At 51.5% G+C, this 15,028-nt stretch overlaps 1 protein-coding gene across 1 annotated transcript in view; it reads left to right on the top strand.

The window, feature by feature from the left end:
• Positions 1-11,624, top strand: part of SRRM4 (serine/arginine repetitive matrix 4) — a 168,471-nt gene extending 156,847 nt beyond the window's left edge. Inside the window, exons 11-13 of the mRNA XM_004276750.4 lie at positions 2,665-2,775; positions 3,431-3,571; positions 5,342-11,624. Coding sequence (XP_004276798.1) covers positions 2,665-2,775; positions 3,431-3,571; positions 5,342-5,627 — 538 coding nt within the window. The 3' untranslated portion in view covers positions 5,628-11,624. The remainder of the gene's footprint in view (positions 1-2,664; positions 2,776-3,430; positions 3,572-5,341) is intronic.
• Positions 11,625-15,028: the final 3,404 nt, after the last annotated feature.

Genomic DNA, 15,028 nt, shown 5'->3' on the forward strand with positions numbered 1-15,028 from the left:
GGAAAACAATATATTAAAATTAATAAAAGTATTACATATAATTATATTAAATATATAAAATAAACTTTAAAAAATAAAGTTTCAAAATTTCAAAAAAAGACATCAAAATCGGTTAATTTTTGTGTAGCCATTTTAATATTGGAGATGGAAGAAAAACAACATTTTTGGCATACTATTCTTTATTATTTCAAGAAAGGTAAAAATGCAACTGATGCAAAAAAAGATTTGTGCAGTGTATGGAGAAGGTGCTGTGACTGATCGAATGTGTCAAAAGTGGTTTGCGAAGTTTTGTGCTGGAGATTTCTTACTGGACGATGCTCCACGGTCGGGTAGACCAGTGAAGTTGATAGCGACCAAATCGAGACATTCATTGAGAACAATCAACGTTATGCCATGCAGGAGATAGCTGACATACTCAAAATATTCAAATCAAGCGTTGAAAATCATTTGCTCCAGCTTGGTTACGTTAATTGCTTTGATGTTTGGGTTCCACGTAAGTTAAGCGAAAAAAACCTCCTTGACCATATTTCCGCATGTGATTCTCTACTTAAACGTAATGAAAACGTTCCGTTTTTAAAACAAATTGTGGTGGGTGCTGAAAAGTGGATACTGTTCAGTTGTCTGGAGCGGAAGAGATCGCGGGGCGAGTGAAATGAACAACCACACCAAAGGCTGTTCTTCATCCAAAGAAGGCGATGTTGTATATGTGGTGGGATTGGAAGAGAGTCCTCTATTATGAGCTCCTTCTGGAAAACCAAACAATTAATTCCAACAAGTACTGCTTCCAATTAGACCAACTGAAAGCAGCACTCAATGAAAAGCATCCAGAATTAGTCAACAGAAAACGCATAATCTTCCATCAGGATAAGGCAAGACTGCATGTGTCTTTGATGACCAGCAAAAACTGTTACAGCTTGGCTGGGAAGTTCTGATTCATCCGCCACCTTTGAACAAGACATTGCACCTTCAGGTTTCCATTTATTTAAGTCTTTACAAAATTCTCTTAATGGAAAAAATTTCAATTCCCTGGAAGACTGTAAAAGGCATCTGTAACAGTTCTTGGCTCAAAAAGATAAAAAGTTTGGGGAAGATGGAATTATGAAGTCGCCTGAAAAATGGCAGAAGGTAGTGGAACAAAAGGGTGAATATGTTGTTCAATAAAGTTCCTGGTGAAAATGAAAAGTGTGTCTTTTATTTTTACTTAAAAAGCAAAGGCACTTTTTGGCCAACCCAATACATCATCTCTCTCTGCCTCTGTGTCCTCATCTATAGAATGGGATTGATAATAGTACCTAACCCTAGGAAATGCTGAGGATTAAATAAGATAATATACACAAAACATTAGTTCAATAAAAATAGAACTACCAGGCTTCCCTGGTGGCGCAGTGGTTGAGAGTCCACCTGCCGATGCAGGGGACGCGGGCTCGTGCCCCGCTCTGGGAAGATCCCACATGCCACGGAGCAGCTGGGCCCATGAGCCATGGCCACTGAGCTTGCGTGTCCGGAGCCTGTGCTCTGCAACGGGAGAGCCCACAACAGTGAGAGGCCCGCGTACAGCAAAAAAAAAATAAAAAATAGAACTACCATATGACCCAGCAATCCCACTACTGGGCATATACCCTGAGAAAACCATAATTCAAAAAGATACATGTACCACAATGTTCATTGCAGCACTATTTACAGTAGCCAGGACATGGAAGCAATCTAAATGTCCATCGGCAGATGAATGGATAAAGATGTGGCACATATATACAGTGGAATATTACTCAGCCATAAAAAGGAACGAAATTGAGTTATTTGTAATGAAGTGGGTGGACCTAGAGTCTGTCATACAGTGTGAAGCAAGTCAGAAAGAGAACAACAAATACCGCATGCTAACGCACATATATGGAATCGAAAAAACCGGTACTGATGAACCTAGTGGTAGAGCCGGAATAAAGACGCAGATGTAGAGAACGGACTTGAGGACACAGTGCGGGGAGGGGAAGCTGGCACGAAGTGAAACAGTAGCATTGACATATATACACTGCCAAATGTAAAGTGGATGGCTAGTGGGAAGCAGCTGCATAGCACAGGGAGGTCAGCTCAGTGCTTTGTGACCACCTAGAGGGGTGGGATAGGGAGGGTGGGAGGGAGGCTCAAGAGGGAGGGGATATGGGGATATATGTAAAGCAGAAACTAACACACCATTGTAAAGCAATTATACTCCAATAAAGATATTAAAAAAATTAGTTCAAAATCTGGCACATAGTAGAATATATAATACTCATATAATAATAAACATTTCCTGTGTGCTGACTATATGCCAAGATGCTAAGTAATTTACCCTAATTTACAAATTTAATTTACAATTCTATGGGGTAAGTACAATTACCCCCATTTTACAGATCAGAAAGTAGTGGCCCAGAGAAGTGAAATCAACTGCCCAAAGGTCACACAGCTAACACGTGGCCAGGAGAGGAAGAACTCAATAAGGGGAAGTTGTTGATATCATTATTAACCATCCAAAAGGGAGGGGATTTCATCCTCAGGTAAGGGCTTGGTCCCTTTGCCTGGCCTCCAGAAATAAAAAGGCCTGGAGACCAGCTGAATAAAACGCTGGACAGACGGGGCAAGCCCGGCCGAGCTCAGCAGGCCCCTCAGAGGCTGTCTCCTCTCTTCCAGGTCCTCCTCCCGCTCTCGCAGCTATTCCTCCAATTCTGGCAAGAGGAGCCCGCCTAGCAGAAGCTCTAGGTCCCGCCGAAGCCCCAGCTACTCCCGCTACAGTCCCAGCAGGTACCGGCCCCGTCCCGCCCCACCCCCACCCCCACACCGCCCCACAGTCCCCACTCCTTTGCTCGGATCCGCCTGTCTGGCATCGCCTCCTCGACTTGCTTCTCTGGGGCGTCTCCCAAGCCCCGCGAGTTACTCTCTGGTCAAGCCCTGCCGGGCTACGGATGGGAGATGACTCAGCATCATAGTGGTTCCCTTTGCCGTGTCTGGAGTGGCAGTCAGGCCCCCAGTACATCCCAGCGTTCTCATGTACTCACCCCAAACACTCCAACGGCCACACCCCAGCCCTCAGACTCTTCGCACACCTAATACTACTCCTCATCCCTATGTCCATACCCCCCAGTTCTGATTCTCACTCGGCACCTGGGCCCACCTAACAGTCATATCCTCACCCTGCAATGCCCACCTTCAAAGGCTGACACCCCTACACACGTCCGGCTGCAAGGCCCTCCCCCGCCCCCGGGTACCCACCCATCCATGCAGACTCTCCCCACAGCCGTGTCATTTTCCCTCCCACCTCCCTAGGGGCCCCGTGCAGACCCCATCCCTGCCCCAGCGAGGGGGAGGGCAAAGGTAAGGAGGAAGTGAGTGCCCCCCTCCCACCGAAAAGCCAGGCCAGCCCCAGCTCCCCAGTAACATCCCCACCGCACCCCTTCAGGGAGCGGGACCCCAAGTACAGCGAGAAGGATTCGCAGCAGCGGGAGCGCGAGCGAGCGCGGCGGAGACGTCGGTCCTACTCGCCCATGCGGAAGCGCCGGAGAGACTCCCCGAGCCACCTGGAGGCGCGGAGAATAACGAGGTGAAGCCAGGAGGCACCCACCTCCTCCCTCACTTCTACTCCCTTCCCACCCGCTGGGGTCTCGGACTCTCCCCAGGCCTCCTTGGGGCTGGACTGCAGGATAGTGGGAGCTCAGGGACACCCTGCCCCCCATCAGCCACCGAAATGAAGTTTCTGTTCAAAGCCTCGGGCGAGTCAGCACCCTCAGCCACCGCGCGGGCTTGCAAGAAGGGGGCGGGGCCTAGGCCGGCGGGGTCGGGTAGGATGCAGTGGCTGGCCAAGGGGTGAGCCCAGCCGGAGGAATCGGGTGTGGCCGGAATATGCGCGTGCAGCTGGGGCGAGGGAGGCGGGGTTGGGCCGTAGAAAGAGGTCGGGCCTTGGAATGGGGACCCAAGCAAGGAACAGAACCGGGACTTTGCGTGGGGGCGGAGCCAGGCGGTGGCAACAGACCTCCGCCCTTAGACCCACAGCCCGAATGCAAGGCTTGAATAGACCCATAGGTAATTATACCCTGAACCAAGTGTAGGGAGGGCAAACAGGATTGTTTAGGTGCCAAAAGGACTGGGAGGGAGCCCTAGTGGGTAAGGGGAGGAGCACTGTTTTGGAGAGGAATGTTGGCTCTGCCACTTTCCAGGTGAGCTGGGAAAGTCTCTTCATCTCCCAGAATCTAAGTTTTCTCACCCATGAACTATTGGAGGAAATAACTCCCAGAAGTATCATAAGGATGAAATGAAAAGGGGCAAAGAGATGTGAATGCAGTTTATAAACTTACATGCAGAACACTGGAACCCACTGTGTTCCACTGTGATGGACTGAATGGCCAGACTAGATGGATAAAGATTCCTGTAACAGATAAAGTCTCGGACGAGAAAGGCCCTAGAAGAGAAGCCTGAGGTCTAAATGGACACAAATTTCTCGGACCTTGAAATGGAGAGAATGGCTGAATGTTGCCCTAAAAATGGCTCTTGACAATCGGTTGGCCTACCTCCGGGTCCTCCAAGGGTCAGCTGCTCAGTCCAGAGACCCACAAGTATCCCGGCCTCCCACGCCTCCTCCCTGGAGATGACGTGAAGGGAGGAAGAAGAACTTGTGCCCCAGGTAGTAAGGCAGGGTAATGGCATTGCCTTCTCAAGTGTCCCACAGAACACCCTGCCTTGGCCTGGCACGCAGGAAGGGAGTCCTACACCCACTGCCTTGACTTTCGAAGGTATCCTTGGAATGGACTTGGAGGAAGGCTGAGAGGAAGAGAGTTGCATTTCCAAAAGACGCTCTGGTTTCCATACTCAACCCCAAATAGTCCATCATGATGAACCCATTCAGTGTTTCCCAAACTTCCATCCCCCACTTTTGCCTTGTCTGATTATTAAGTGTACCATTTACTTAATTTTCTGTAAATAGATGTGCTTTTCTTTTAAAAGGTCCATACATTTATTTCAAAAGGAAACTTGATGCACTACAGTGAGTGGAAAATCAGCCTCTTATTTTTGCCATAAATAGAAGGTTCTAGTAAAAATAAAAATAGCAAAACAAAACTGTTGCCAGCTGGAGGTTCTCCCTGAGCCCAGCCTTGCTGTGTTTAAAAAAAAAAAAAAAGTGAGATTATGACTTTTCAAAACATATCAGCAGTAGACTGAAAGCATCTCCTTGATGTTCTCAGGACTGCAAGGGAAGACTATGGGAATTTTTTTTTCCTGAGGAGCTGGGAAATGTCTCTTGGGACAGTGCCTGTGCTCCCTGGATTGAGGCTGGGAGGAGTCTTGCCCTCATGCCGTCTCCCTCTGGTCCCTGCAGTGCCCGGAAACGCCCCATCCCCTACTACCGGCCCAGCCCCTCTTCATCCAGTGGCCTCAGCAGCACCTCCTCCTGGTACAGCCGCTCAGCCAGCCGAAGCTCTTCACGGAGCCCGAGCCACAGCCGCAGCCACAGCCGCAGCCGCAGCCGCAGCCACAGCCGCAGCCGCAGCCGGACCCGCACTAGCAGCAGCTGCAGCTCCCGCAGCCCCAGCCTGGGCTCTCGGAGCCGGAGCCGGAGCCAGAGCTACAGCTCAGCAGACAGCTACTCCAGCACAAGGCGCTAAGCAAAGGCCCTCCCTTGAGCCAGCTGCCTGTGGTGCCCCTTTCACTCTGCCAGCCTCCCCCACTCCCTGCCCACCCTGCCTTCTCCTTGGTATAGACATTGAGGGCTCCTGGGCCCTGTCCTTCCTGCTCCCCTGGGGGCGGGAGGAAAAGAGGGTATGGGGGCTTCAGCCTCTATGTCGAGCTCCTAGGAGCCTCCACCACACCATCCTGGGGCTCAACTCAGGCCTGAGCATGTGGAGTGAACCACCTTCTGTTGGCACAGAGAAATCTCAAAGGTTTGTAAGAAGCGATGGGTCCATGACTCAAAAGTTTGGGTCAGGCCAGGAAAATGTAGAGAGAGCTCTGCTCACCCACTGCTGGCAGGTGGCACACGAAGGCCAGTGTGCTTCCTCACACCTGCCCTCATTCTCCTCTCATTCAGTCTCATGGCTGCATGTGTGTGGACCCTGATGGGAGTGAGGGGTGGATGTTAGAAGAGACCAAGGGCAGTTCAGGCCCAGGAGAGGGGTCAGGCCTTTCAGCTCCCCACATAGGCCAGAGCAAAAGCTAGAAGGCTGTTGGGTCCTAGAAAGGGAGACACGTGGGTAGGGGTCATGGACATTTCAGCTGGGGGTAGGTGTCGGGAGATAGGAGATGGACTCTCGGGCCGTGAGTGTAGAAGCAAAAAGGAGGGGGGCAGTGTGCCACTCGCAGTACCTCCACGTGGTCAGGAAGACGGGCCCAGTAGTTTCTAGCCAGGGAGAGGCCACCGTACCGTTTACACAAAATGCCTCTTGGCGGCTCACACGGACCCGGCGACCTCTGAGAACGGACACGGTGGACAGCAGGACAGCCTGGTCTGCGGCCCCGCTTCCCAAATTTGCCTCAGTCCTGTTAGCTGGCAGCAGCTTAATTCCGCGGGACCGTCTGCTGAATGTTCACCAGTGCCGTGGCCCGCTGCCAGTCCCCAGCGCCAGCCAGTCTGCCCTTACCCTCCAGTTGGCGCCTGCCTGCCCCCTCCCCACTGCCCAGACTGCCACACCCTGGATCCTCCCCAGTGCAGCCCAGCACCCCCCCACCCTCAGCCTAAGTCGCCTCCTTTGCCTTTCAGGAATCTTGCCAGGATGGGGCACAGCAGCTCAGGTTTGGGGGAAAAGATCCAAATGCAGCGAGTCTGGGGGAAGGGGGCTTGGATGCTCCGCAGCTCGCACTGGTTTCCGGAGTTTCTTATCAGCTCGGGAAAGCCCCACCTTCATTTCTGCCCTCGCCCCACTTTCCCCCGCCCAGGGCTGGGCAGCGAGGGTAAGTTGATCTCCAGCACACAAATACCACCAGCTGCTTCACCCATGGAAGGCCCTGAGAACAGGGGCGTGAGGGAGAAGATCCTTAAAATAAACTCTTGGGCATCCCCCTCACCAGCTGACTGGCTTTCCGGAGCCTTGCGGGTGAGTTTCCAGTTTGTGGTGGCAACAGCAGCAGGACAGGGCGTGGAGGGAGAGGGTGAAAGGGACAGCTCCCAGCTTTGGATGCTGGGGCTTTGGGAAGCAGAAGCCAAACATTCTTTATCCCTTACACCCCAAGGAGGGGTGCACGGGGGCGGGAGGGGGGAACATTTGAAAAAAAATCCTTTTTCTTGGAAGCAGTGAAATCCTCCCTCCCGGTCTTTCCCATCACATCAGCCTGGGTCCAGAAACTGCCCTGCAGCCAACCGGAAAGTCCTTCCTCCACTGGGAGAGCGGGGCCAGGCGCCAGGGCGGCAGTGGAGGACCTGGCCTTTCCACGATGCCCTCTGGCCCAGACCTGGGCCCCGCCCGCCAAGACTGATGGTTGCCAGTGCTATCACCGCAGAAGGCCTGATGGCAGGTGCCTGGGCCAGGGGCAGGTGCCCTGGGAGGGCATGTACAGCAACTGTAAATAACCCTCTTCCCCGCCCAGGAGTCCAGACTGGACTCCAGTCTCCATGGAGACAAAGGCTTTCTGGAGCCACAGAACCTCCTTAGCAGGACAGCAGGAGAGACCCAAGAGCCGGCCCCCCGGTCCAGACTGCCTTCATTCAAGCAACTCTAGGGGATCATTTTGCGGGGGGCTCCTAGCAAACCTCTTGTTTATCTTATTTATTTATTTATGGTTATTTATTTATTTATTTATTTATTTATGGGATTCTCGCTCAGTTGTCGTTAGCAGTATTCAAGTATTTATTTATATGGAGAGGGGTGTGTGTGTGTGTCTGTGTGTCTGTGGGTCTGGGGAGGAGGGGGAACTTCTACAGTATTTTTGTGCATCTCTCTTTTTTTTCCCTCATGTCTCCATGGATGGGATTTGAGAGGCTGGATGTGGATGGGAATGTTGGCCTTTTCCCTGAAGGGGAGACTCACAGAGCTCTAAGCTTGGAACACCCTGGAGGTGGCCCGGAAGCACTGCAGACCAAAGGTTCATGATTAAGTCCACGTCCGGTGAGGTTCAGGCCTGCGCTCCAGCCCCCTGCCCCCCAGCTACCTAACTGAGGTGCCAGAAAGATGAAACAGTCAAGAGGCTTAGGAGCTAAGGTGCTGACCTGACATGGCAGAGTCACAGCTGACATGGGGGTCAGAGTCTAAAGTTAGCATGTAAGGCTGAAGCTGCAGAGCCTAAATCACCTGCGAGCGTCCTTTCGGGAGGCACCCAACGTGAGACAGATGTGCACGTCTTAGCCTCACCCTCGTTCCAGGGCACAGTTAGTGGGTGAGATCATTTGCTCTTCTGAGCCTACCTAGTTGGTTTCATGTAAGTTAACACATGCTTCTGACTCCCCCTTAGCTAATTTCTCCCCATCCCCTGAGAGCTCAAGGCTGCTCTGTGGACAAGCCTGCCTTGTGACGGGGTTATCGGCCATCCTGGGAGAGACACACAAACCCAAAGCAAAAGCCTTTTTCTGTGATCTCAGAAGAGAGCACACAACTATTTCTGAACTTAGAAACAAAACAAGATGAAAGGAGCAGCCGGAGGTTCCCACCAAGAAGGTCATTCTGGAACCTGTGTTGGGAACCAGGATCCAGAGGTCTTGACCAGCCCTGCCTCTCTGAGCAGCCAGCAGTGTCTTCTGGCTGCTGGCTGGAGGGGCTCCTGCCCTTTTCAAAGCCGCTCTTCACTGCCTTGACATGGCCAGCTTGCCTGGTCTAGCTTTGGGTTTGGTGAGACTTTTGCAACATCCCTGATTGTTTCCCTGGCAATGTGACTTTACTCTGCCCTAACCCAAGCAAGGGAGTACCCCTAGCCTGGGAAAGTTTGCAAGAGCTTAAATGCCTCCTGCGAGAAAAATCTGTCCCCTCCCTGTCACTTGGTGTGTTTCTCGAATTTCCTTTACATTTCCTTTTTTTCCATCCAAAAATAAAACTGTTTGGGGGGCGCTGGTAAACCTTGTTTAACCAGAACCCCCAATCCCTGGCACTGCTGCTCCTCTGCCTAATTCACCTTCATTACACTTCTGCTTCCAGGGAATAAGACAGATTGCCTGAAACCTGCTCATGGTGAGGACTTATTTTTAAAAGCAGTATGGAAAAAGGGAGGGAGATGTGGTTTGAGGTCAAGCAACATTCAGCCCTTCGCCCTTCCTGCTATGGATGGCCGCTAGATGAGTGGAGCGAGGCAAATTGCTTCCTTTCTCTGGGCCAGAGTTTCCACCTTTGAGTAGTGGAGGAATTTTTGAGGTACAACCCTAAACGTTGACCTGAGGGCTGGGCAATTCTTCAAAGACAGCGTGAGTTCACTGAGACTTAGAGAAAAAAGGAAAACATCCTCAGACATTTTTAGGAGGTTCTCAATCATGAGAATAAAACCTAAAAGCAATATGCGAACTCCCTTCAGTTGATTCGGAAAAGCTACTTCACATCCCCCACCCAGGGACGTTCTAGTTCATCCAGGTTGGACTGCATTCCTACCTCCACGTCTTCCCTTCTTTGATGGAAAGTCAATCTTTCAGAAGCAAAAGATAAAAAATAAAACACAAATTATGATGTTTGAAAGACACGAGGGTCTCAGTCTCAGAGAGCCCCATCTCTTCATTTACTTAGACCCATCTTCCTTTCCAAAAGGCTTTGCTTGAAGAGGCCAACATTTGGGGTGCTCCCAAAGGTTTGAAAGCACATTTATTTCTTCTCGAGCCCCACCTCCATCTTTTCTTCTGCTGTATCCCTTTCCACGAATATTCAGAATAGTCTCAGGTGCACGTGTCTTGCTTTGTTTTCTTCTCCAGCTGAACAGAAAATTTTGTCTGATTAAAAAGAAGGAAAAACAAAAAAACCAAAAAAGGCTCCTCAAACCACACCTCCTCTTCCACTGGCCAGCAGTGTCCAGCTGAGGAGCTTAGGGTAGATGCAGTGTCATCAAGCGATGCTTTGTTGTGACCTTTTCCTTCTCACTTCCGCACCCATGAGCCAGTGATACTGATGGAGTTGTTGTCTCCCCTCTGTCTGTGGCTGTTGTTTTGGGTTATTTTTGGATTTTTGAGGGTTTTTTTGTTTTGTTTGTTGGTGGTAGTTGTTTTGCATTGTAAATACCACGATGGGGATTCCTCATCAGAATGTGGCTTATTTAATAATTTATTTCCTATTTATTGAGTGGTATTCGGAGAGGTGAAGGACCACCTCTTCTCCCGAATTGCTATTGGGAATCCGTCCGTCTCTCAGCTCTGGGTGCGGCTGTCTGCAGTGGGGACGTTATCGCCCGGGTAATGAGTGCTAGAACCACCCAGCAAATTGGAATTGGTGGAAATGGAGGCTTCAGTCATACAAATTAAGCTCAAAGGGAACTAAAACACTGGTTATCTCCAGGAAATCCTCATTTAGATGGAAATTAATTGAGGATCCAAACGCTTGCGCACAGACTTAACTTCTATTAAATAGTCACAACTCCTTGAAAAAGAGAGAGAGAACAAAAAATTGTAATTCCTTTTCTGTGGCCAAGAAAAGCTATGCCTCATCTTCTAACGAGCTGAGCCAAAAAGATGGGAACAGCATTCTTTTGTGGTTCTCTTGCCTGTGTGTGTCTGTCTGGGTGAAATGGAGTGGTTCTCAGGCCTCAGTCTTATCATCTGTAAAATGGGGCTTGGCCTAAGTGTTCTTGGCAGGCTGGAGGGGAGGGGATTCCAACTCTGACGCTGTGAGTTCCAAACTGTCAGATATAGGGTCCCTCGTGTCTTCTGTAGGTTGAAGGGCCGGAAGAAAATAAAGAAGCAGGGCATGGACTTCATCTGCAGGGTGAGGTGGGAGCAGCTGAGTCCTGCAGTCAGACACGGGAGACCTCCAGGTGCTGCCCCCTGGGAACCCTTGTGGCCTGGGTTAAAGCCCTCTGTATGAGCTTGAACTTCTCTCCAAGCCCAGCCATCCAGTGTATTCAAAGGAGAGACCAGGATGGCTTTGCCCGTGCTCTGGATTTCACCACCGTGTATCGTGTCAGGCCATGTTTTGTACAATTGTTCAAACAAGCCAGTGACACAGGTCATATTTCCACTTTTCAGATGAGAAAACTGAGGCCTGGGAAGGGGGAACTAACGTGCCCAGGCTCCCTTGAGCTCCAGCCTGCCTGACTGCACGCCCCACCCACGCTCTTCTCGGTAGCTCTTTCTTGCCAGGCCTAGGCTGTGAGGACTTCTCTGTGTGCTGTATCTTTTCTCTCCCAATACCCAGCTGTTTCCTCCAGCAGTCATTGGCCAAGGACCCAGTAAAATCTACCACATCAGCCCTGGGGGCTTGATCCACATCAGGGGCTGGAACTCCCACCTGGAAAACCCCGACCTGGGGGATCCGCCACCAGCCCAGCTCAGCCGGCCTCTGCCCACATGCCCACATCAGAGGGGGAGAAGCGCCTGTGTTCTCCAGCATCCTGGGACCCTGTGCTCTACCCGGTGATACAGTGGCCATGGCTTGTTTGATATCTGGTGTCCACAGCTAAGCATAACCTACCCTAGGTTTCCGATTTTTTTCAGCCTGTACGAAACGTGTCTCTGTTCTAATAAAAGGTTCCATGGTATGGTGTTCTCATCCGTGGCCCAGCGTCCTCTGTCTACGTCGGGTGCCCAGAAGCAGAGGGAGGGTGGCTGGGAGACGGGGACAGAGAACAGCCAAGTGGCACCTGCTTTGGTGCTACACATCATCACAGTGTTCATCTCGCTCCTTTCCTCACAACAAGCCTGTAAGTATTTTGGGTTCATATATACATTCATAGCAGCCACCTTTCCCTAAGCCTTTTTATCTTGGTCTTCAGCACAACCTATACTAGGTATAGGTATTAAGATCTCTTTTCTACCAAGAAGGAGACTGAGGCCCAGAAAAGCAAAGTCACCAGCCCAAGGTCACAGAATCGATGATAGGATCCCGGCGGGCTGACTCCAGACCCCAGGCTGTTCACTGCTCTGCCCTACAACATCTGCTTATGCAGTAAGTGACCACTTTCCTTTGGTACAATGGCTTTTCTCCGAGGCCTTCACGGTCGGGAGGAAGTTCAGCGCAGGGCACAGATTTGGGGGTCCAGAGACCTGGATTCTAGTCTGGACGCCGTCATTATTAGCGCTGTGCCACGGAGCAAGGACCACACCCCACTGGTGGCTCGAAAAAAACCAAATTGAGTGCGTGCAACGCGCTCAGTGGATGTTAGTGAGCATATGACTGTTTCCTAAACCGAGCTGTGGGAGGGGCTTTCGGAAAGACAGCCTAAAGTAGCCAGCTCGGAACAGTGGGCGGCCCCCCGAGACCCCGTGGAGGCCCCCGGAAATGTTCTCAGTGTCGGGTGTGAAAGTTTCTTTCCGTGGAGAACAGGGGTTGGAAACACCCGTGGGGACAGCCAGGTGAGGAAGTGTACAGGGTTGGGGCTCCGGGGAACCGGGGAGCCCAATATACCACTGCCAGGGAGAGTTCTCAAACTGGTGTTGCCACATCTCCCAAGTTCTCAAGAGAACCTGAATTTTTAGATAGAATTTCCTGATGTTTAAAATGTTCATAACTCATTCTTTTTTCAAACACTATGTGGGTCCACAAAATTGCGTGCGCGCACGCACACACACACATACGCACCATATATATATATATATATCTCATCCCAGGGGCCAGACAGGAGGATGTGCCTCAGCCCCACGCTCACCCAGACCCCCAGGGCTACTGGGAGGTTGTTTCAGCCCTTTGTTTACACGCGAGTGTGTTACTAATTAGCTAGGGGAGAAAGATCAAACAAAACAGGTTACCACCATCCCTCTGGAAATCCTCCTTGGGAGTCATTTGGATGGGATCACCTCCCTGGGGTAGATCCAGAGCTATCTATCCCCACTCCCTCCCTGCCCCGTGCCCCCTGCCCCACCTTGTGCGCACTGATTCCTTCCTTCCCAAATTGGCTTGGTTAAGGCAACCACCAGTGTCCTCTTTTGAGGTTTCATCAATAAATAATAATAATAATTATTACCTTTTATGGGTCAATTATGTGCCAAGCCCTTTGCATACATTAACTTATTTCATTTTCCTAAACCCCATTTAGCCCCATTTGACAGAGCAGAAAATTGAGGCTCAGACAGGGAAGTCCATGTAGCTAGTGGGTATTTGAACCGAGGTCTGTGGGCTGCAGGGCCATTTCTGCTGCACCTCTTTACTCCCGAAGGTGCGAGCCCCATCTGCTCAGAGCTAGCCCTCCCTAAGGGCCTCTGATGACTTTTTCTGGAAAACGTGTCTGCCAGGAGGTGGTCCCTGGGATGCCAGCCGCCTCTTAGTGACTCATGGAGGAGGTCTTTGCCCTTCTCTCCGTGTTCTGGCTCCCAGTTACGGGGCTCTTGTGTTTTTTTCTTCCTGCGATCGGCCTGAACAGGTGACCCAGCCCTCCCAGTCTCCAGGGGAGACAGCCCTGCTTCCAGAAGTGCCTCTCTTTCCGGCCAGGTTGGCGGCTGCCCAGGGATGGAGCAGAGGCGACGTAAACCCTAAACTTCTCCAGCCCCAGGGGCACACACAGCCCCTCCACTGGGTGAAGAGGATCAGACAAGCAGGGGGAGGGGGGCAGCATCAGGAAATAAAAGTTCCCAAGGGGCAGGGCCCCTAGTTGGCTTCATGAGGAGAGCAAAGCAGCCCTCTCTGGGCCCTCGTTACTCCACCTGATAGAAGAGGTTGGCTGAGACCAGGGTTCCTCCACCCTGGCTCTACATTAGAAACACCTGTGACCTTGATCAAACCAGCCATGCTCAAGTCCCATCCCCCCACCCCGAATAAGAATCGCCGAGAGTGGTTGCCAGTCAGCCATCTTTCTAAAGGCTTCCCAGGTCATTCTAATATGAAGCCAGGACTGAGAACCACTGAGTTAGGTGGCAGCTACGATGTCATCCGCCGTCCAGATTTGCTATCCTGTGGTGTGGTACAAGCTGCCATCGTGGTACTGAGAACACAAGAACGACGGCCACTCTTGCAGAGGACCTACTCTGGGCCGGGCACGATTCCAAGCGCTTCATGGATACTGACACAAATTACTTATGTGATTTCAACCTCACATCCTTACGAGGTAGGTGTTATTTTATGCCAGTTTTACAGACGCAGAAATTAAGGCACAGACAGGGGCCTCAGGTCACAGCTAGTAGGTGGCACAGCTGGATGCCAGAATGAGGGTGAGTCCAAAGGGACACCTAAAACAGCCTTGGAGGTTCAAGGAAGGCATTGCAGAGAGACTGACGTCTAGGCTAATGCCTGGGCAATGAGTGGAGTTGGCCAGGCCAGAAAAGGGGGCCCAAGGAAGAGGAGGGAGGGGCGGGAATCGCAGGCAGGGGCGAGTGCATGTGTGCGGGACCGGAGGATCGACTTCACCTGCCTGAAGTCGGGCTCTGCCCCCGCCTATCCTGTGCAGTCCTTCCACGGCGCTTATTACTATCTGTAATTAGTGTGTTTACTTGTTTATGTGTTCGCTGCCCATCTCCAGGAGGACAGAAGCCTTGCCTGCCTCGTCCATCCCCGCTCCCCGTATGCCCAGCAGGTACCGGCCCTGGCCCTGGCCGGTTGCCATGTAGTTGAGTCTGCTCGGAGCTGTCAGCTCTGCGCCCCACCCTTCCAATTCCCATGCATTTCTAAACTGGTTAATTTTTACTTTATGTGGGGTGTGGGATGGGGAGTGTGGCTAGGAGGACAAAGCAGTGACATGTTCCACAGGATCTCTGGTGCGCACACCGTCCCCACTAGGGGCTGCGTCCCTCCCCCGGAGTGAGAGGAGACGGCGTGGGTTGTGAGGCGGCGGACGGATGAGGACATCTGCCGTTCACCCAGCACCGTGTGAGGCTCTGGGGGAGATGGGAAAACGGCATGATTTTTAAAAGGCAGTTTCTGAGAGTGAGGGCTTGGGAGTCTGAAAGACCTGGGTTTGAGCTTGACTCTGCTACTTCCTAGCTGAGTGTCTCTGTGTAAGTGGCTTGACCTCTCTGAGCCTCAGG

Source organism: Orcinus orca, chromosome 15 (assembly GCF_937001465.1).
Source record: "Orcinus orca chromosome 15, mOrcOrc1.1, whole genome shotgun sequence".
Lineage (NCBI taxonomy): Eukaryota > Metazoa > Chordata > Mammalia > Artiodactyla > Delphinidae > Orcinus > Orcinus orca.